This window comes from Bubalus kerabau, chromosome 15 (genome assembly GCF_029407905.1).
Source record: "Bubalus kerabau isolate K-KA32 ecotype Philippines breed swamp buffalo chromosome 15, PCC_UOA_SB_1v2, whole genome shotgun sequence".
Lineage (NCBI taxonomy): Eukaryota > Metazoa > Chordata > Mammalia > Artiodactyla > Bovidae > Bubalus > Bubalus kerabau.
In genome coordinates this window covers 22224648-22247593 of record NC_073638.1, presented here as the reverse complement: position 1 = coordinate 22247593, position 22946 = coordinate 22224648, and the positions used below count along the sequence as shown (strand labels likewise).

At 39.8% G+C, this 22946-nt stretch overlaps 1 protein-coding gene across 10 annotated transcripts in view; it reads right to left on the bottom strand.

The window, feature by feature from the left end:
* Positions 1-2632: 2632 nt before the first annotated feature.
* The window catches only part of DIXDC1 (DIX domain containing 1), a 78084-nt gene continuing 57770 nt past the window's right edge, over positions 2633-22946 (bottom strand). For 9 of the 10 annotated variants that reach the window (XM_055547972.1, XM_055547975.1, XM_055547979.1 and 6 more), the window contains 6 exons: positions 22827-22916; positions 22312-22473; positions 21738-21804; positions 8803-8908; positions 7586-7694; positions 2633-5923 (listed from right to left, as the gene is read on the bottom strand). In XM_055547972.1, the coding sequence (XP_055403947.1) occupies positions 5843-5923; positions 7586-7694; positions 8803-8908; positions 21738-21804; positions 22312-22473; positions 22827-22916 (615 nt within the window). In that variant the 3' untranslated portion in view covers positions 2633-5842. The remainder of the gene's footprint in view (positions 5924-7585; positions 7695-8802; positions 8909-21737; positions 21805-22311; positions 22474-22826; positions 22917-22946) is intronic. The other variant, XM_055547981.1, reaches the window with a different exon arrangement.

The following is a 22946-nucleotide window of genomic DNA, read 5'->3' as shown; positions in this document are numbered from 1 at the left end:
GAATCCTTGCAGTCCAAGGGACTCTCAAGAGTCTTCTCCAACACCACAGTTCAAAAGCACCAATTCTTTGGCGCTCAGCCTTCTTCACAGTCCAACTCTCACATCCATACATGACCACAGGAAAACCATAGCCTTGACTAGACGGACCTTTGTTGGCAAAGTAATGTCTCTGCTTTTGAATATGCTATCTAGGTTGATCATAACTTTCCTTCCAAGGAGTAAGCGTCTTTTAATTTCATGGCTGCAGTCACCATCTGTAGTGATTTTGGAGCCTAGAAAAATAAAGTCTGACAGTTTCCACTGTTTCACCATGAAGTGGTGGGACCGGATGCCATGATCTTCGTTTTCTGAATGTTGAGCTTTAAGCCAACTTTTTCACTCTCCACTTTCACTTTCATCAAGAGGCTTTTTAGTTCCTCTTCACTTTCTGCCATAAGGGTGGTGTCATCTGCATATCTGAGGTTATTGATATTTCTCCCGGCAATCTTGATTCCAGTTTGTGTTTCTTCCAGTCCAGCGTTTCTCATGATGTACTCTGCATATAAGTTAAATAAACAGGGTGACAATATACAGCCTTGACGAACTCCTTTTTCTATTTGGAACCAGTCTGTTGTTCCATGTCCAGTTCTAACTGTTGCTTCCTGACCTGCATACAAATTTCTCAAGAGGCAGGTCAGGTGGTCTGGTATTCCCATCTCTTTCAGAATTTTCCACAGTTCATTGTGATCCATACAGTCAAAGGCTTTGGCATAGTCAATAAAGCAGAAATAGATGTTTTTCTGAAACTCTTGCTTTTTCTGTGATCCAGCGGATGTTGGCAATTTGATCTCTGGTTCCTCTGCCTTTTCTAAAACCAGCTTGAACATCAGGAAGTTCATGGTTCACATATTGCTGAAGCCTGGCTTGGAGAATTTTGAGCATTACTTTACTAGCGTGTGAGATGACTGCAATTGTGCGGGCTGTACTGGGTGACAAAGATTCAAGTTCAGGTTTGTAGCCCAACAGGAAACGGGATGAATAGGTTTTCCAGCCAAATGGTGTGAAGGGCAGCTGAATGGAAGCTATATCCCCACCTTCAAGAGTGCTGTAGCGGGATTAAGCATCTTCTCTGAAGAAAAAAAGTTTACAAAACGAATTTCCGATTTTAATTTGCCATAGAATCCTTTCCAGTTACATCTATTACACTTCTACTGCCAGCTTATCATCCTGTAATTGGAAAATAATCTCATTTCTGAGCTGAGGGTGGCATTAGACTAGAGGGAAACGCATGCTGTATTTATATCTGGTTAAGTCCCCAGTATACAGATGGTCATTGAACATCAAGAACATAAGGAAACCAACATTTGAAAACATGTTAAACTTTGCAGGTAATTAAACGTTTGGAAAAATAAGGTAGCCAGAAGGCACTATTTCATACCTACTTAAATTGGAAACTTTAAGTTAAAAAAAAATTTTTTTTACTATCTTTATAACAGAAAAAGAATTGGAAAAAATCTATCCAAAAATGAGGAAAAGATTAAACAAGTACAGCTGTCTAACAGAATGATATGCAGGGAGTACAACTGAGAAACAGAATTCCCAGATTAAATGGAAAGGCATACTTGAAATAATATTAAAAGTAGAGCAATTATATTGTTAACAATTATGTAAAACTACTTATGAATAGCAATTGGAAGAAATAATGGAAGAAGAATTGTGATTAGTGAAAGGGTTTATACTGTATAAATTATTTAAATGTTTTAACAATTTTGAATTGGCTAAGATACCTTACTACAGTCTTTCCACTCCGTTTGAATTTAATAACTGCATCTAAATTACTTTAAGTTAGCCTTTGTACTAGATGATCTTCAGTTTGTTGTTCAGTTACTTAGGTAGCCTTACTTATGCCTTGTTTTTTCATTTTTCTGTGCATAGCAAGTTCGCATTTTGAATATACTTTTGATAGATGTAGCTAAATCATGGGAGAGCATAGGTGAAACAGTCCAGGAGTGGTTAGTTTACTTCAGAGGTAAGCTGGGAATAATTAGGTTTTTCAAATAAGCCCTCTGAGACTTGTAGAATATTACTGATATCGAATGGGTGAGATGTAAAAACGAAGTAGTTGGTAGTGAAAGTCCATTACATATTTAACATAACAATGGAGTAACCCAATTAAAATGGCTTGTGATTAATAGTTGAAAATAATGTAATTGGAAGGCAAATGAAAGCACCCAGGGCTAAAACTTTAGATATATAAAACCTTTAAAGTAATAAATAAAGGCTAAGTTTTAGGAAAGCAGCTTTCAAATTAATTTGGAAGTTCTGGTTCTTTTATACATTTCTGAAAGCCTCAGTGCTTTTTGCTTTTGCATTGGAGATTGTTTTGTCATAGAGTCTTGGGTTCTTACTTGTTTTCATATTTACATAAAATGTCAAAAGAAGTGCTAAATAAATGAATCTTCTTTGATTGTATAACCTATTTTGCACTTATACTAGAAATACCAGTAGTGATATCTGCAGCAATAAAGTAATCCTATCTCCACTCCCCAAGTAATGAGTAAACATGCTACCAGGGAGATCACTTGAGGAAATTTACTTTCACTAAATGTGAATGGCTTTCTTGATTAATTTCAGTTGATAATAAACACAAGTGAAAATTATGAATGGTATTTAGTTTGCAAACTCCATTTTATTCATAGTTTGTTTCTGAGTTGTTTTTTTTTTAAACTAGTTCACAAATCTGGTACATACAGGCAGTTAAAACTGGTTATCACTTTGATAATCAGAAGCCTCTGGTATAACACAATCTTTATGAAAACGTAAAACAATACATGATAGTAATCTCTTTTAAAGCAATGGTTGCAAACATCCATGTTTCTAAGAAAATATAACTTTACATATATATTTGAAGCAAGCTATACCCTCTTACATAAATCCAGACAATAGAAGAAGTGTGCAATCATAATGCTTATTTTATGGGGAAAATGAAAATTATTATAATTATGACCTAAATGTTTTAAGTAATTAGAGTCCTGATGGATTGAATATAGGGCATAAAGATATCTTCCTTAATGTACAACCATCCTGGTCAAAAAGAGCTGAGAAGTTGGTCAGTTGGTAGGATTGCCATTTCAGTACCAAGTAAATTTAACCTAAATTCTTTAGGTAGAAATTGTAAAATTTTCCAATTCTAGCTACTTTAGTTAACTGAGTGAGAATACTCTTCAGTTTTTAAATGAAGACTGTTTAAGGAATTGAACTTTTTATTAACTTAGTTTTTATGACAGGGTCATTTTTTAAATTGGGTTTAGAGATTATTTCATGAGCTCTAAACATTTCTAGTTCTTTAGTCAGTAGCAGGATGGACTGTCCCACACAAATGCCAGCAGGGGGCAATACTCTTAAGTCAAAAGATCTCCTACATATCAAATAGGAGACAGTTCAAACCAGAATGAATCAATGCACACTCCTCCTAGAATAGGCTCCTGTTCAGAAACTGGAATGAGGATTACCAACACATTTTACAAAAACATACTGGCGTGCCATCCTGTAATGGGGGTGCTTCGTTATTACCCATGGCCTCTGAGGTTAATGAGCTATGAAATCAACTTAAGCTTTCTATGGAGGCACCAAGGCCACGGAGCTTCTTTTCCAAAGGACACAGAGATTAAAGACAAAGAAGGTAAAGGACTCTGAAAATTTTCTCTGATTTAATTTCCTCTGAAAATTTAAATTTACATAATGGAAAGAATGTTTGCTGAAAGAATACTGACAAGTAAAACTGATTTAACAGTCAAGATAAATTGTACTGAAAATACAATAACAAATTTTAGTCTGATAACCCTCATGCTGTCTTACAGCAAAACACAAATTCATGCAGCAGAGAAACTGGTGACGAGAGGACTTTTTCTCCAGACTTCCTGGGGGGCAGAAAAGAAAAAAAAAAAAAAGGCAAATATACTGTTTTCTTCTGTCTGCTTTTGTAATGAATTATTCCTCCTTTTAACTGACTTTCCCAAATTGTCCCAGTCATTTCTGATGAGAAATCATTCTTCAGTAGGAGGAAACCAGGTAAACTTATATGAAAGACATCAGGTGTCTTTTGAGTTCCTTCTGTCAGCTAAAGGAGCCATCAAGGAGGTTCTATAAAACTAACCCCACAACTGAAATGGCTGGTAGAACTGGAACAGGGGTTGTCATCAGTATACCTGTAATAAAATAAAGCTTGTTCTGAAACCACAAGGGCTGCTAAGAAGAAAAGAGCCTGTATAAAAGCTACTGGGTTCCCTAGAAAATGGATACAGTATACAGAATGTGAGAATATATAGAACTCACACTCAAGTTATAAAAATAGACATGGTTCTTGGACGAAAAGCCAATGAGTACAAAAGAATTCTCCAAACATGAACTATTTTTAAAAGACGCATCTATATAAAACAACAAAATGTCATGTCAGAGCTCCAACAAGTTGTCTGTTGAAATGGCTGAAAAGGGGAGATGAACTTGAGACAGGTCAAGAACCCAGATCTGTCTGGCTCTTCTGCTTGGCAGTGTACATTGGTGATCACAGGCAGACTGCTTTGGAGACTGATATGTAGATATACATATATATTTATAGTATATATTTATACTGACTATATATATATATATATCTGATTGGTTGAATGAATGAGAAAACTCAAGATACTAAGTAATCTCTGAAAGTTTATCTCTTAGCTTCTACACTTGACAGTGTTGCACATGAGAAAGGATTCTAGAGTTTTTTCACCCAGAATCAACCCTGCCATTCACAACTCTTGCCCCCATGGTTTCTATTGTGCCCTAAAGGATCAGCCTAGACTAAATATATAATAGAAAATAACTCTGGCCTTGACATCGAAGAGGGGCAGACCAGTAACTCATGCTCAGTACTTATAATCACAAACACTGAAAGTAATGGTTTGTTTCCTTTCGACTGCAAAGGAGATGCCATAGGCTAAAGAAAAGTCATGAGAGAAAGAAAGTCAAGAAGATAAGGGTAGCAGCACCTTTCCATACCCGCCTGGATTTGAAAGGAGATTTTCACTCCTTATTCCTTTCAAACACAAAGTTCATCATTTGGGGGAGGGGGGGGGAGGAGGAAATGGCTCTAAAGTTAGAGAGTCCACAGAGAAAAACAAGCAGTACATGAAATACGCCTTCTGTGGGCTAAAGGACAATTTGCAGAATCAGTTAAGACGCAAGAGGCAGCCCAAGGTCTTAATTATGGTTTTAGCATAGTACAGCACAATATGGACAGCCCTTTTTCAATCCAATTAGCAATTCAGCACCATCCACGTCCAGTCCAAAAAAATTCCTGAAGAGTGGGCTTTCATCTTTGGTACCACCTTTTGAGTTATTCTTGGTTTGCAATAGCTGCAAAGAAGCAAAAAAGCTGGTACCTCCACCTTGTATGTGAGTACAAATGCTGGGACCCTGATTGCTGCAACCACTGAGGCCAATTAAAATGAAAATAATACTGTAACACATAGGAGTGATGCATCCAGTTCCCGGGTTCCAGATAATAGCAGCCATGCCCATATAGGAGCGGGATCATCCATCCCCGTTGGTTAAGGCCTTCGGTTTGTTGTCCGCAGAGTAGAGTAAAACAGTGTGTTCCCACGGACAAGGAACTCCAGAAGAACCTGTGGTCTACTTTTGGACAGAGATTTTAGGTGCCACACATGCCAGGCACACAAGCAGGACTGGCCTATGGCTGTCACACTTGGACAAGCTTCTGTTTTGGCAGCACAAACCTTCTGTGTATTCTGGTTTTAGTCCTCTTTCCTGAGTGAAGCAGCCAGGGTGTGCCAACTTCTGCAAGTCCCCAGTCTAATACTCAGCATTAATTTTCTCCATGGTCTTCTTCTACCCAGGCTACAATTTTCCCTTCCCATCCAGGAATGGCATCATCATCGTGGAAAACCTAGAAAAAGAAAAAAAGCCACCATGAAAAAAAATTAGAAGATAGGGAGGCCTGCTATACATCTGTGGTTGATTAAAAAAAGATCCCAAACATAAAGGATAAGAAAGTATAGAGGAAAGTCTTGAGTTAGAGCCTGTGTCCCTTTAGTTTTGTCCCTAAAGTTACAACTGGTTAAAAAAAAAATGTGTGTGTGTGTGTGTGTGTGTGTGTGTAGTGACCCTTGAACAACACATAGACAACACCCACCCCCTTCCCTGCCCCAGCCCTGTGCAGTCAAAAATCCACATATAACTTCACAGTCAGCCCTCCATATCCACAGTTCTGCATCCTCAGATTCAACCAACTGCTGATCATATAATACTGTAGTATGTATTCATTGAAAATTATCTGCATATAAGTGGATCCATGCAGTTCAAACCCATACTGTTCAAGGGCCAACTGTATGGTGTATATATGTATGATTTATATATCCTTAGTTCCACATCTACGAAATGGTAAAAGCACCCCTCTAGTACTGCTTTGCTCCGAGAGATTTATAAGATTTAATAAATTACTAAGCATAGAGCACTTTAGGCTTCTCAGGAGAAAGCAATACTATAAGCATTTAAAAGAGAAGGGGGAGAATAATAAAAAAATAAAAGAGAAGGGGGGAAATTTTGGTCCCAGGCAATGTAAAGAAAGGGTCAGAAAAAAGGCTAATCTTAATATGTGTGTGTGCAGTCCTTTTCATTCATTTATTCATTTCCTAAGTCACTAATAGAACAAGGTTATTAAAACAGTCCAGTGAAGAAATTTGGTTGTTTTTTGTTTTTGTATGTGTGTGTGTGGCATGCAGGATCTTAGTTCCCCAACCAGGGATTGAACCTGTGCCCTTGAAGTAGAAGCAGGGAGTCTTAACGACTGGACTGCCAGGGAAGTCCAGGAAATCTTTACAAAATGAAAGATTGGCTTTGCCAATCTTTTTCATTCTGTAACCACTGATGAGAGCACAGAACTCTTTTCAAAAAAAAAATTTGTTTCTGACAGATGTACTATAAAGTGTAGGCTAAGAAAATAGTCAAGAACTGAGAATAAGCATAGATGACTTTGCAGTTTCCTCATTTTCATTTTCTGAGAAACACACAATATACCATTTCATATATTCATGCCAGTTTGTTTATTTTGCTTTACACAGGAAGCCGAAAGTTTTCTAAGGTTTGGCTATGGAAAGAAAAAAGACCCCAAAGCCAAGCTTTTCTTCAATGTGGGTTCTTTATTTTCCCTAACAAAACTTTTTCCTTTTTTTTAAATTTTCTGGCCACACCCCGGGGCATGTGGGATCTTAGTTTCCCAACCAGGACTCAAACCTGCACTCTCTGCACTGGAATCACGGAGTCTTAACCACTGGGCTGCCAGGGAAGTCCCCAAAACTTTTTCCTTTTTAAAATAAAAATTCTAAGTTTGACCAGAGTGATTAAGTCCATGAACTAATGAAGCTATCAACTTCTTGGGCCATTCCCTGAAACTTCTTGGTCTAAAGAAGTCAACTGGCTTCAGGCACTGGGAAACCCCACTGCCCTGGTTAGGGAATACCAGTATTTCTGGGTACCAGATCTTAAGTAGGAATCTGTAGAGTTCAAGAACAACCAGCAATACCACCCAGACTCCCCGTGGGTCCTGTACCTCTTCCTTGACAGTGCCAAACTCAGGATCCAGTGCTTTGAAGTGATACCGATGATTTCCTTCCCGGTCAATAGCCGCTTTAAAATCCTTCAGTGTCACCTCCCCCAGCCTGCAACAAAAGGAGAGAACACTAAAATAGACTGTTTATCAGTGGGCTGAAAAGATAAGATGCTAGTTTTAAACCCAGGCCCCTGTCAAAGTCTCTGCTGGGAGAACAGCATGGCCTTGTTAGGTCACTGCCCTTGGTAACTCAAATGATTCTATTAGCAGAAGTTAGGGAGTTAGTCACGGTTAGGGAATGTAAAGTGTGTTAGTCGCTCAGTTGTGTCTGACTCTGCAGAATTCTGCAGGCAAGAATACTGGAATGGGTAGCCATTCCCTTCTAAAGGGGATCTTCCCGACCCAGGGATAAAAGCTGGGTCTCCTGCAATGCAGGTGAATTCTTTACCATCTGAGCCACCAGGGAAGCCCCATTGGGGAATGTAAATAGCATTACAAATGGGACAATCTGAGAATTTAAAATAGATTTACTGCTTTGATGGAAGCCAAATCACTTTTTTCTGTTTCACTCTGGAAATAAGACACAAAAAGTGTCTGCAATCTAATTTGTTAAACTATCAATATGTCTAAGTTCTCTTGATTTCCTTCTTTGCAGCAATTCCATTTCTCCAGGCTGGGAGAATTCAAACTATACCACTTTACTTCAGAAAGCTGCCCTCTAACCCAGACCCTTTAGGAACGGTAAATCTTAACACCTCTCCTCAGCAGTTGGTTCCAAAGATTAAAAATCTTTATTACAAAGCCATCTACCTTAGAAAGGAGTATATTAACTGAAAAGTTTGAAGGTTTTTAACATGAATTCTCTTTAGATTAGTTGTAGTCATCCAATAGCAACAAAGGTCAATAAGCAATAAATAGCCCTGGAATGCTAGGCTGTAATCCATAGCTCTCAGCAGAAGCTATTTTGAGCACTTTAAAAACTGTTATTCCTGACTTGGAGCATCTTTGTATATCAGGACTGGAAGCATTATTGTGTCTATAGCAGATCCTGACATGTCCCTTGTAATGCTGAAGGTTAGTGGTGAAGCTGGAACTCGAATCTCTATTTCCTGTGCCCTTCTCACTACACTGCTACACCTTGCAGCTGGTTAGGTGGGCAGTAACTAATGATTCTGCCTTCTTGTCCTTTTTAAATAAATAATGATTCAGAATCTCACCTCTTTGGTATATTAACCATGAAGGGTGTAAGTGACCGGTCAGTAAAATAGAGCACTTTCGTGCAGGCGCTGCTGACAGTTGGAGAACTCTGTGAGTGAGGCAACTCTGCAATCAGAGAGACACCTTGTGGTCAGAACATTCAGTTTGCTTCCAGTAACCCATCATTTCCAGTTACTCAAAATGTCCCAGGAGAATGAAGCTGCCTGAGATCATAGCACAATTTTGAAACCCTTGCCAAACACCTTGTCCATATGGTGTGACCCATAGGAAGTCACTGCTGGGGCCACTAAGACAGGAGGTGCTTCGGGCATGGATGCTATCACAAAGACCATCCCTTTTCACCTGTTCCAGGTGATTCTAGCAGGGGAACAGCAACTGTTCTGACAGGCACTGCTGCCAAGAGTCAAAAGAGGTCAGAGAAGGCAGGCAAGATTTCAGGTAGGGGACTTCCCTGGTAGCACAGTGGATAAGAATCCACCTGTGAATGCAGAGGACACAGGTTCAATCCCTAGTCTGGGAAGATTCCACATGCCATGGGGCAACTAAGCCTGTGCACCATAACTGCTTAGTTGCCGTGAGGCCTGTGGAACCTTCCAGGGCCAGAGAGCGAACCAGTGTCTTCTGCATTGGCAGGTGGATTCTTAACCACAGGACCACCAGCATAGTCTCAGTCCCCACAGTTTTTAACTCAGATTTCTTGATCCATACTTTGTCTCTCTTCTTTGTATAGGTACTGACGGAAAAAGCAATAAATAGCCCTGGAATGCTAGGCTGTAATCCATAGCTCTCAGCAGAAGCTATTTTGAGCACTTTAAAAACTGTTATTCCTGACTTGGTTCACTGATGCTCAGTGAATTACTTATGATTATGAATTTAAGAGAATAGGAGAAGAGACCAGTTAAAAAGTTTTATCATCAGGACCAAAAACTTTTATTAAAACATCTCCTGCAATTCCAGATACACAGGTTTTCTTAACTTATTCTAGGCCATTGATCCCAATCAAACTGGCAGCAACCAGAGAATAGTTCTAGGAAGAGTTTTTATTTTTTTAAATATTTGTTTATGTTGCCCTGGGGAATATGGAATCTTAGTTCTCCAACCAGGGATGGAACCCCAGTTCCCTGCACTGGAAGGCAGATTCTTAACCACTGGACCACCATGGAAGTCCCCAGGAAGGGTTTTTTTGTTTGGGGTTTTTAAGGCTTTTTTTTTTTTTTTTTTTTGGCTGCACCTCACATTTTGTGGGAATCTTAATTCCCTAACTAGGGATCAAAACCAGACCCTTGGTGTTGAAAGTGTGGAGTCTTAACCACACTTTGTGGTTATTAACCACCAGGAAATTCCTAGGAAGAGGTTTAAAATAAGGAAGTAGGAGAGATGAATAACACAGAGAAGAAAAACAAGGGAACATTCTCTCTCTGCACAGTAATCAGTTAGTTTTCAGAATTTTTTTCAAAGAATGCCATTTATTGAAACCTACATGCCACGATGCTCCTTTGACTCCAGCACCAAGGGCCTGGCACACAGTTTTTTTAATCAAACATTCACTTTTATCATTAAATTTTATGATTGATCTTTTCATTCATTCATTCAACAAACAATTATTGAGTACTTACCACGTACTAGATTTTGAGAATATAAAATTAATTATATGTGACCTCCGATCTCAAAGAGTTTATAGTCCAGTATAGATGACAGGTGTGATAACAAATAATTGTTGTTGTTATTTAGTTGCTAAGTCGTGTCCAACTCTGCAGCCCCATGGACTATAGCCCACCAGGCTCCTCTGTCCATAGGATTTCCCAGGCAAGAATACTGGAGTGGGTCGCTATTTCCTTCTCCAAGGGATCTTTCAGACCCAGGGACTGAACGTGTGTCTCTGGGTTGGCAGGTAGATTCTTTACCACTGAGCCACCTGGGAATCACCTAACAAATACTTAATACATTAAAATCAGATTTGTACAAACTGCAAAGGAAGACCAAAGATGGAGTAGTTAATTCTACCTGGAAGAGGTCAGAAACTTCCCTTAGTTAAATTGTTTAAACAATTTGAGAATTGTTAAACAAAGCACCTAAAAAAATGATCATATGTAGAATTTGGAAAAGGCATTCCAAGAATGAAGGATACTTATAAAGGCATGAAAAAGGATCACGTATCTATAAAACTGGAAGTTGACTAGTAAGGCTCGAGCATAATACTTTGGGAAGTAATGGAAAGTGAGGATAATAAGGTAGGCACGGCCCCAATCACAAAGGACTCTGCCAGACTAAGACATTTAGATATTAGTCTTAAGCTCTAGGGAGATATTAAAAGGAATTGATAAGATCAGACTGGCATTTTAGAAAGGTCAATCTAGCAGCAAAATAAAGGGTTGGATGGGAGAAATTCTGGAAATGGTGATCCCATTAAGAGGCAATTAAAATAATCTGAAAGGTGAGGAAGGGTAAGATATAGCCCTGGAGCTAGAGAAGGGATGAATTTGAGAGAACTTTAGAAGGTAAAAGTCTTAGTACTTTGGATATAGTTGAATGTCAAGGATAAAAGAGAAAGTGAAAAATAACCAAAATTTATGATCTAGGAAATAGATTTATGGTAGTTACCTAAGACAGGGGAACACAAGTGTCATCCATTTAAAATGTTTACTGGGTGTTTACTGGGTGCCTATTATGTATCAAGAACTAGAGATGCAAAAATAGTGAAAAGTGAAAGTGTTAGTCGCTCAGTTGTGTCCGACTCTTTGCAGCCCCATGGACTGTAGCCCACCAGGCTCCTCTGTCCATGGGATTCTCCAGGCAAGAATATACTGCAGATAGGCCTTAAAGGAGGGTTTAAAGTTAAATGAGGTTATAAGAGTGCACCACTTCTCATCCCAAAGAACTGGCGCCCCCATACAAAGAGGAAGAAACACCAGAGCTCGCTCTCTACCATATGAAGACGCAGCAGGAAGGTGACTGTCTGCAAGCCAGGAAGAACACCCTCCCTCAGCAAACCTGACCACACTGGCATCCTCATCTTGGCACTTCCAGCCTCCAGAACTGTGAGAAAACAAACTGCTGTTAAGTCACTCAGTCTGTGGTGTCTGTTATGGCAGTCCAAGCTGACCAATAAAATGTTATACACACACTTTGGGTGGACTGGAGGGTAAGAGTACGTCAGATGTCACACAGAAGTCTGGTAGATAGAGACAAGTGTGGTAAATAGGTCACTGATGACATTAATGAGCGGACTTTCGGGTGACTAGTGAAGAAGGCCGAGTTGGATTACACAGACTCTCTGAGTAAAAAAGAAAAAGCATAATGAGAGAGAAATAGTCTTACTCCACTTTAAATCATATTGATAAAATGATCACTGTTGTTTCAGGGTGACATTACTATAGAAGTTATATACAAAAACCACAGAGGGAGTTCTCTGGTGGCCTGGTGGTTAGGATTTGGTGCTTTCACCGCGGAGGCCCGGGTGTGATCCCTGTTTGGGGAACCATCTTCTATGCTGTGCGGTGCAGCCAAACTATACATAAATACATAAAAGTAATTTTTAAAAATCTTAAAAACCTCAGAGAACAAATGACCCAGAAACACAGCGTTGTGTATATGTATGTGTAAATAACATACATGATTTTAAAAGGCATCACAAATCAATTTTAGCTTTTATACTGACATGTATGGTTCATTTGGAGTCAACTTTTTATATGTGGCATGAAGTGTGGGTCAATGATCTTTTTTTGATATGGGTCTTTAATTGTTCCAGGACGATTTGTTGAAAAGCCTACCCTTGAGCCATCAAATAGATATTGCACTGTTATTAATAATCAACTGGTCAAATTCAGTGAGTCTGCTTCTGGACTTTCTATTCTGTCCCAGTGATCTCCATGTCTGTCTATGCACTTATAATGCACTGTGTTGATTACTCCAACTTCATAGCTAGTTTTGAAATCAGGTGGTGTGGCCCGCTAACTCCTTTGTTTATTTTTCTCAAATTTTTTTTTAAACTATTCTAATCTCATCCATGGAAATTTTAGTATCAGCTTCTTTATATCTACAAAAAGTCTGACAGGACTTTAAAAAATATTTATTGGGCTGCTCTGGGTCTCAGTTGTGACACTTGAGATTTTTTGCTCAGTTCAGTTCAGTCACTCGGTCGTGTCCAACTCTCTGCGACCCCATGGACTGCAGTACACCAGGCTTCTGTGTCCATCACCAACTCCCAGAGCTTACTCAAACTCACATCCATCGAGTCAGTGAGGCCATCCAACCAGCTCATCCTCTGTCATCCCCTTCTCCTCCTCCTCCTTTTGCAGCATGCAAATTCTTAGTTGCATCAGGTAAGATCCACCCTGACCAAGATCAAAATTCAGGCCCCCGGCACAGAGTCCTCACTACTGGACCGCCAGGGAAGTCCCCTGTTAGGATATTTTTTTAATTTATTTATTTATTGGACGATAACCCTGTTAGGATTTTTATTGGAATAACATGACGCTACAGATCATTTGGGGAGAATGAACCATCTTCACAAGGTTGAGCTATATTTATCCCATCAAACAAGGCAGTTTCCCAATTACTATGATACTGATAAACAATAATTTTGTAAGTGGTAAAAAAAAAAAAAAACCATGTCATAAAAACCAGATTATTTTTTTAAATGTACCATCTCCCTTGTTTCTATTTGTTCCATATATTTTTTGTTCCTTTTCTCTTTTGTCTTTTTCTCCCCACCTTTGGAATGTGTGTATATATGTATATGCATATCTGTATATACATATAGGGACTTCTCTTGTGGCTCAGATGGTAAAGAATCTGCTTGCAGTGCAGGAGACGTGGCTTGATCCCTGAATTAAGAAGATTCCTTGGAGAAGGGAATGCTACCCACTCCAGTATTTTTGCCTGGAGAATTCCACGGACAGAGGAGCCTGGCAGACTACAGTCTATGGCATCACAAAGAGTTGGACACAACTTAGCGACTAAGCACTCATGCAGATATGTGTCTTCAAAACCCAGAATGTTTAGGTCCTCAATTTGGATACATCATTTCAACATGTAAATGATATTTTAAACAGTGAGATATTTTACTTTTTTTTTTGGTATTGGATTATTTTTACAATTTCTTACCTCTGCTATTAATTTGTTATTTATTCTTTAAAAATTTAGTGGTTGTTCTTAGATTTTTATATATATATATCTTTAGTCAGTCAGCTTTCAAATGATATTATACCACTTCACATGTAAGAACTACAGAAGTTACAACAGTAGAGTCCTAATTCCTCTATCCTGATCTTTGTATTACTGCCATACATTTCACTTTCAAATATGAAATAAACCAGTAACACATCAATACTATTTTTGCTTTAAACAGCCTATTATCTTTCAGAGTAATTAAAAATAAGGGGTAAAAAGTCTTTTATATTTTCCTTCATTCTAACCACTTCTTTTTGTATATCCCAGTTTCTCCCGTCTCATATTCCTCCTGTCTGAAGAAATTCCTTTAACATTTCCTGCAGTGAAAGTCTGTTTGTAATGAATTCTCTTGGGTTTTGTGTATAAAAACAAATACTCTCTAGCTACAGAATTATAGGTTGTTTTTTTTTTCCTTTCAGTACTTTAAAGATGTCCCCCCACTATCTTATGACCTGCAGGTTCTGATAAGAATTCTGTAATTCTCATCTTTGTTCTTCTGTTTGTAATATTTTCCCCCATCTCTGGTTACCTTCAAGATTTTCTCTTTTTTTTGATTTTCAGTAATTTGACTCCTTTATTGTCATTGTTATTCATCAGATCAGATCAGATCAGATCAGTCGCTCAGTCGTGTCCGACTCTTTGCGACCCCATGAATCACAGCACACCAGGCCTCCCTGTCCAACACCAACTCCCGGAGTTCACTCAGACTCACGTGTATCAAGTCAGTGATGCCATCCAGCCATCTCATCCTCTGTCGTCCCCTTCTCCTCTTGCCCCCAATCCCTCCCAGCATCAGAGTCTTTTCCAATGAGTCAACTCTTCGCATGAGGTGGCCAAAGTACTAGAGTTTCAGCTTTAGCATCATTCCTTCCAAAGAACACCCAGGACTGATCTCCTTTAGAATGGACTGGTTGGATCTCCTTGCAGTCCAAGGGACTCTCAAGAGTCTTCTCCAACACCACACTTCAAAAGCATCAATTCTTTGGCGTTCAGCCTTCTTCACAGTCCAACTCTCACATCCATACATGACCACAGGAAAAACCATAGCCTTGACTAGACGGACCTTTGTTGGCAAAGTAATGTCTCTGCTTTTGAATATGCTATCTAGGTTGGTCATAACTTTCCTTCCAAGGAGTAAGCGTCTTTTAATTTCATGGCTGCAGTCACCATCTGCAGTGATTTTGGAGCCCAAAAAAATAAAGTCAGCCACTGTTTCCACTGTTTCCCCATCTATTTCCCATGAAGTGATGGGACCAGATGCCATGATCTTAGTTTTCTGAATGTTGAGCTTTAAGCCAACTTTTTCACTCTCCACTTTCACTTTCATCAAGAGGCTTTTTAGTTCCTCTTCACTTTCTGCCATAAGGGTGGTGTCATCTGCATATCTGAGGTTATTGATATTTCTCCCAGCAATCTTGATTCCAGCTCGTGCTTCTTCCAGCCCAGTGTTTCTCATGATGTACTCTGCATATAAGTTAAATAAACAGGGTGACAATACACAGCCTTGACGTACTCCTTTTCCTATTTGGAACCAGTCTGTTGTTCCATGTCCAGTTCTAACCGTTGCTTCCTGACCTGCATACAAATTTCTCAAGAGGCAGGTCAGGTGGTCAGGTATTCCCATCTCTTTCAGAATTTTCCACAGTTTATTGTGATCCACACAGTCAAAGGCTTTGGCATAGTCAATAAAGCAGAAATACAAGTTTTTCTGGAACTCTCTTGCTTTTTCAATGATCCAGCGGATGTTGGCAATTTGATCTCTGGTTCCTCTGCCGTTTCTAAAACCAGCTTGAACATCAGGAAGTTGCAATTCTCAGAACTTCTTGGATCTGTGGTGTGATGTCTTTATATATTTTTGGAAAATAACTGGCCTTTATGTCTTCAAATGCTTCTTCTGCCCAGTTCTGTCTCTTTTGGATCAGAGATTCTAGTTACATGTATCTTCATCCATATGGATATTATCCTATCACTACCGGCTTGTTTTTCCTCTCGCCTGCTCTTTTTCTTTTCGTACTGCAGTTTGGGTAATTCCTATTGACCTATCTTCAAGTTCACTGATTCTTTCCTTAGCTGTGTTTGTTGAGTCTTCTGATGTCCCTGCTCAAGACACTCTTCATCTTTGTAATATTTATTTTTATTTCTAGCATTCCATTTGACTCCTTTTCATAATTTCCATCTCTCTGCTAAAATTCCTCACCTGTACATGCATTATATAAACATTTTTACTTCAGCCATTAACATAGTTCTAAAAACTCCTTTTCTGATGGTTTCAATATCTTAGTCATGTCCGAGTCAACTCTTGAGTAGACCCTTATTGACTCCTGACAGTGGTGTGCATTTTTCTTGTTCCTGTGGATGTCGTATGATTTTTTTATTGACTGTCAGACTTCCTGTGTAAGTCTTCCTGTGTAAGACGGTAGAGACTAAGGAAAAAAATGTTTATGTCTAGAAATGGGCACACTGTTCTTCCTGGCCACTGGTGGGAACAGCAGAATCAGTCACGTCAGGAGTTGAGCTGAGACTGGGATTTTTGTTAAGGTTAATTTCAGTGCACCATCACCTTCACATTTCTCTAGGGTTATGTTGAGGAGCTGCACCCCGCAGGGTTTTCCCTTAATGTTCCTGCTCTACCCTCAACTTTATCATTATTAGTTTGGTCACACCATGCAGCATGTGAGATCTTAGTTCCCTGACCAGGGATTGAACCTGCGCCCCCTGCATTGGGAGCACAGAGTCTTAACCACTGTACCAGGAGGGAAGCCCCCACCCTCAGCTGCAGACTTGACTTGTGTGCCCCTCCCTCAGAGGCAGACTGCTGGCCCTTCTTACACAGCACTTGCTCACCCTGCGGGGAGGGCTGAGGGAGGCTTCTCTGTGACCCAACCTCAGTCTTGAGGTGGGGCTTTCTCAGTGATCCTACCCTTTCCCCAGTGGAAGGCTACCTCTAATGATCTGAGCCCAAGGCAGTTAGCTGCCACTTCCGGGGGTGGGAGGGTTGAGAGTTCTTTTATCCTTTCTTTTTCCCCCCTAGCTGAAGTAGGTCTTCACCTTTGCCTGAGATGGGGACGACGAAGGGGAAACAGGATTTGCTGCCCTTCCTCAGCGGCTTAAAACTTTTGTTCTTTAAGGGACCAAGGCCCAGATGGTGCTTCATGCTTTTCTGGCAGCGGCAGCCGGTCCCTCCTCTCAGCCCCCACCCCCAAAACAGGATTTCCCTACGCTCTGTTCCCACAACTGGTCTTTGCCATAAGCACCCAAATGGAGGTCAACAGAAGCGTCAGCAAGCAGGTGCAAACTCTTCTTGCGTTCGTGGCCCCCAGGGTTCCTAGTCTCTGCCCAGCCTTTTACAATTTATTAAAATCTCAGCTGAGTTCCTGTTTGTACAGTGGCCCCGTCTTCCCCCTGCGCTCTGCCACAGGTGAGCCAGTGTTGGTATCCCATCTGTGCTTGGAGGCACTGTTGACCTTTCAGGCTGGCTGGCTGCCCTCCGATTTCATCTCTCTGATGGATTTAAGACAGTTATAATATTTTAGACTATTCAACCTTTTCTCTCTGTTAGCACAGCTCCTTGCAGGCTTATTGTAATTCACTTTTTAAAAAACTGAGGTATAATTCATGTAACACAAAACTCACCATTTTAACAACTTAAAGTGTAGAATTCAGTGGCACTTAATACATTCACAGCGATGTGTAACCGTCACCACTATCTAGTTCCAGAACATTCTCATTATCTGAAAAAGAAACCTCATACTCACTGAACTGCCTTCCTAATCCTGACATCTGTCTAATCTATTTTCTGTCTCGATGGATTTGCCTATTCTGGATATTTCATAGAAAAGGATCCTTCCAATTTCTGCCCTTTTCTGTTTGGCATCTTTCACTTAACATTTTCAAGATTCATTTATGTTGTAGCAGGCATCAGTAATTCATTCCTCTTTGTGGCTGAATAACATTCCATTATATGCATATATGCAGAAATTGTTTGCCCTTTTATCGACTGATGGACATTTGGCTGTTTGCACCTTTTAGCTACTGTGAATAATTCTGCTATGAACATGCGTGTACACGTTTTTTTTTTGAACACTTGCTTTTCATTCTTTTGGGTATACACCTGGGAATGGAATTGCGAAGTCATATAGTAATTCTATGTGTAACTTTTGAAGAGCCAGCAAACTGGTTTCTGCCGTTTTACATCCCTATCAGCAATGTACCTGAGGTTCAACTTCTCTACATCCTCACCAACACTTTTACTTATTTTTTCAGAATCATCAGTAGGCATGAAGTGGTATCTCACTGTGGTTTTGGTTTGCATTTTCCTAATAACTAACAACGTTAAGCATATTTGCATGTGCGTATTGGCCATTTGGGGCTTCCCTGGTGACTCAGCAGTAAAGAATCTACCTGCAATGCAACAGACGCAGGAGACACGGGTTCGATCCCTGGGTGGGGAAGATCCCCTGGAGGACAGCATGGCAACCCACTCCAGTATTCTTGCCTGGAGAATCCCATGGACACAGGAGCCTGGCGGACTACAGTCCATGGGGCCACAAAGAGTCAAACGCCACTGAAGAGACTGAGCACACACACATAAACCTTGGCCATTTATTCATCTTCTTCGGGGAAATGTCTATTCAAGTCCTTTGCCCACCTGTTATTAATATCAGATTTTTTTTTTGGTCTTCTGTTGCTAAGTTAGAAGAGTTCTTTATCCTAGGCCCTTAATAGATAAATGATTTTGAAATATTTTCTCTTATTCTGGTTGTCTTCACTTTCTTGATAATGTTCTTTGATCCAAATAGTTTTTAATTTTGATGAAGTCCATTTTCCTATTTTTTTCTTTTATTGCTCATGCTTTTAATGTCTAAGAATTCAAGGTCATAAATATTTTCCCCTGTGTTTTCTTCTGAGAGTTTTAGTTTTAATACTTATATTTAGGTCAATGATGCATTTTAAATTAATTCTGTACATAATGTGAAGTACAGGTCCTTCTTTTGCATATGTTCTTTTGCATATGGATATCCAGTTGTCCTGACACCATTTGTGGGAGATACTATTTGCTTGTCAAATTATCATAGATGTGTGGGTTTTATCTGAAATCTCAATTTATTCCACTAATCTAATGTGCATGCCTGCTAAGTTGCTTCAGTCATGTCCCTATGGACTGTAGCCCGCCAGGCTCCTCTGTCCATGGGATTCTCCAGGCAAGAATACTGCAGTGGGTTGACATGCCCTCCTCCAGGGGATCTTCCTGAACCAGGGATTGAACCTGGTCTCCTGCAGCTCCTGCAATGCAGGCAGATTCTTTACCACTGAGCCACCAGGGAAGCCCTCACTAATCTACTGTATTAGTTTTAAAATAATTATTGTTGTTGTTGTTTTCCCTTAAGAGTAAATTGCAAGACAGGAAGTAGGTTCAAAGAGAAGATTTCAGGAGATTTGGCTGTCATGAAAAGGAGAAAGATAGGGCACAGCCTTGCATCTCTCATATGGCACACTACACCAGATTATCCACATATAATATTTCACTTAATGTTCACAATCCTTCAAGATTATCTCCATTTCAAAAACACGAAAACTAAAATGCAAGGACGGTCATTAACATTCTTGCTCATGGTATACTCTGCTGAGAGCTACAGCTGCATCCCAGATCTGTTTGATTCTACACTCTTTTGTTTTCCCCCTCTATTGTTTTGTTTCCAGTTTTGGACATGAGTTTTGAAGTGTCTTCTGACCTGCAGAGAAGATATCCAGCTGGCATTCAAAAATATAGCCCTGCAGCTCAGAAAATGCTTGCAATTAGAGATGAAAGTTTAAAAATAACTGGCATACCAGAGTGGTTGAAGCCATGGAAGTAGAAAGGATCACGGATAGAGAATATCAGAAGGCCTAGGTCTAGACCTCCAGTGGAATCCCAGGGCACAGTCAAGGGTTAGGCAGAGGAGGAGAAGAGGAGGACGTTGTACCTCGAGACTACAGTCTAGTGAGGCCAAGCACCAAGTCCATCTTGTTCATCTCGAGATCTCTTGTGCCTAACAACAACTCTACATAGTGAATGCTCAATAAATATTTGTTGAACAAATTAACTGGTTGGTACTAAAGTTAAAGGAGAGGAATGTTTCCAGAAGGAGACTATTCAAAGGCAGTAAATGCTTTTGAAAAGTCAATGGAAGATAAGGTATGAAACATGACCACTTTGATTAGGCAACAAGACAGTCAACATGGACCCAAAAAAAACATTAAGTGGAGTAATGAGTAAAAGACCAATTAGTGGATTAAGAAGTGAAGGGGAGCTAACAATGAAGAAAGAGCACTTGTAGATCATTCTTTCAAGAAGTCTGATGCGGGGGAATAAGATAAATAACTCAGTAGCTAGAGGGTTATCAAATTGCATGAATGTTTGTATTTTTAGATGAGAAGCATTTCAGCTTGTCAATATATGTATTGAATTAACACTCCATTTTATAAGAAACTGTGAATTTATTTGCAGCCTTTTAAATAAGTAAGTCATATACAGAAAAGAATTATTCCAGGGAGTGAGAAACTTACTAGACTTATGAAAAAGAATCTCTAAATATTTAGACCTAGGTACATTGGCAGTTTAAACTAACCTAAAGCAAGTACTAAAGAGGACAAGGATAAAATAAAAAGCCTATCAAGAAAACAGAAATGACTGGTTCAAAACAATGCTAGAAAAAAACACTGAAACTAATTTGGGTACTAATAGTCTATTTCAGTCTCAGGGTAAATATCTCATTCAAGAGAAAAAAATATATGGAGGTTTGAGAATGCTACCTTATCTACTCTACAAAAAATATTTTACCTTTCACATTTGGGCAAATACTTTCTAAGGGTTTTACTTTAGACTTATTAATGTGGTTTTAAAAACTATCTTTAACATATAAAACTGGTTGTGGTCAGCCTTTTACTATTTGATTTTTATAAATTATTATTTAGATACTTTTAGATCAGGCCTGGGTAAACTATAAAAGATAAGAAAACATGAATGCTATTAAACCAAAAGGTAAGATATGAAGTAAAATAGAAATTACCAGGCAGGGTAGATTTCCCAACATGTTAGAATTAACAAGGAAAAAAAAATATAACACAGTTAAGTTCAAACAAACTGAATGACCTATGCACTCAAAGTTTCGGAAATCCCCAAAGAAATGAAACTTCTTGCCTCTAAGAAGAACTGCAAATTTTCTCTATTTGAGACTTTCAGGTGATCTGTATATGTGTTTGTTGTTTTATATTTTGCTTCGTTTGGTGTAACTGTTTGGAGCTTGTTTATTTCCAAAGATATTTTGTTTAAGATATTTTAGCCTCTCTGAATCAGCAGCATCCTGCATGTGGCTAAATGGTACTCGGGGTAATGGTGGTGGTGATAATGATGGTATGATCTTCACAGTCCTAGAAGCAAGTCGATTCTAGTATTGCTATAGAACAGTGCATTATAAAGGTGAAGTACTGGGACTTCCCTGGTCGTCCAGTGGTTAAGAATCCACCCTGCAATGCAGGCAATACAGGTTCAGTCCCTGGTTGGGGAACTAAGATCCCACATGCCTTGCCACAACTAAGACACGATGCAGCCAAATAAACAGAATAAATGAGTGTGAAGAATGTGGTACTTCTTTTTTTTTTTTTAAAAAAAGAGTGAAGTACCACAATAAAAAGTCTATCTCCAAAATATTAGTAGCATATAAATACTACATTTCTGATCTAATATGCTAGGAGTCCTTACTGAGCAATACGGAGTACTTACTTGAATTAGGGGGCCAGGACTCCCGGTACTCACTACCTGTTTGAGTTCTGGGTGACTTGCCCCGAACCTGGGGAGTGACACACAAATCACAAGAGTTATGATCAATGGGAGAATTTAACCAAGAAATTTAAATCATAAAAGTATACTTAAAATATATACTTTTCTACCACATCTTTTCCCACAGAATATAAAATTGGATGTGTTTATCCTAACAATAACAACGTACACATATAAAAAGCATTCTAGTTTTCAATGCATTTTATCATATATTTCCTCAACCAATGCCAAGCTCATTCGGGGGGAAGAGGACGGAGAGTAAGCAGTAAAGGGAGACCTGTGGGTCAAGAGCCACAATCCCTTAGACAGCTACCCAGCTGCTTAGAGTTATCTGTGAACTCCCTCCTTGACTGTCATACCATGATGAACGGTCAGCTCCCCCGAGAGGAAAACCAAAGAGAAAAGCAACTGTAACCTTCAGCAGGGCCTTCTATCTTAGCACTGCCTTCATCTACATCAAATTGACAAGAGCAGGCTTCTTCGGGGGATGAGAGAAACATCACAGAAAGAGGGTTACCCTTCTTTCTTGCTTCCTCTGGGTCTCCATGGCATGCAGGCGCTCCATGAGGCTGGAGATGCCCTGCTCCAGGCTGTCGATGGTGTGGTGCTGAGGGTCGTGGCCACTGAAGCTGGTGCGTAGGCTGCGGAGGGCGTCTCGCACAAGCTGCAGGTCGCTGCTCTGTGGGCAAAACCGCGGGGCCGCGGGCATGGCCACATGGCAGTGCCACCTGATTAACCACATCCCGACCGCGGGGCTCAAGAGCATACAGGGGAGGGGTTTCCAACAGATCTCTTATTTTTGATGGAGGAGGTGGAAATTGTAGGAAAACTTTTTCCTCCATAGATGCGAGCCCACCAACGGCTCACTACTTCTTAACTTTGGATAGTAAGTGCCTCACAGCTGTACACACCCAACAGATGCAAGAATTGGGGAACAGGGATATAAAAGGCCGACTCCACTGGCGATGACTAGGGTACCCTTTTGGTTTTGGCTGGAAGTGGCAAGTCTGTAGTCAAATCCTAAAGACATACCCCTCTGTGAACGACTGAAGCAGCTCCTTTTCCTGCCGCTGGAAGGAGAAAACCATTGCTTTGAGAGCTGTGATTGTTGTAGTTGGTCACCTAGAGCAGCAAGAAGAAAGGATGCTTGTA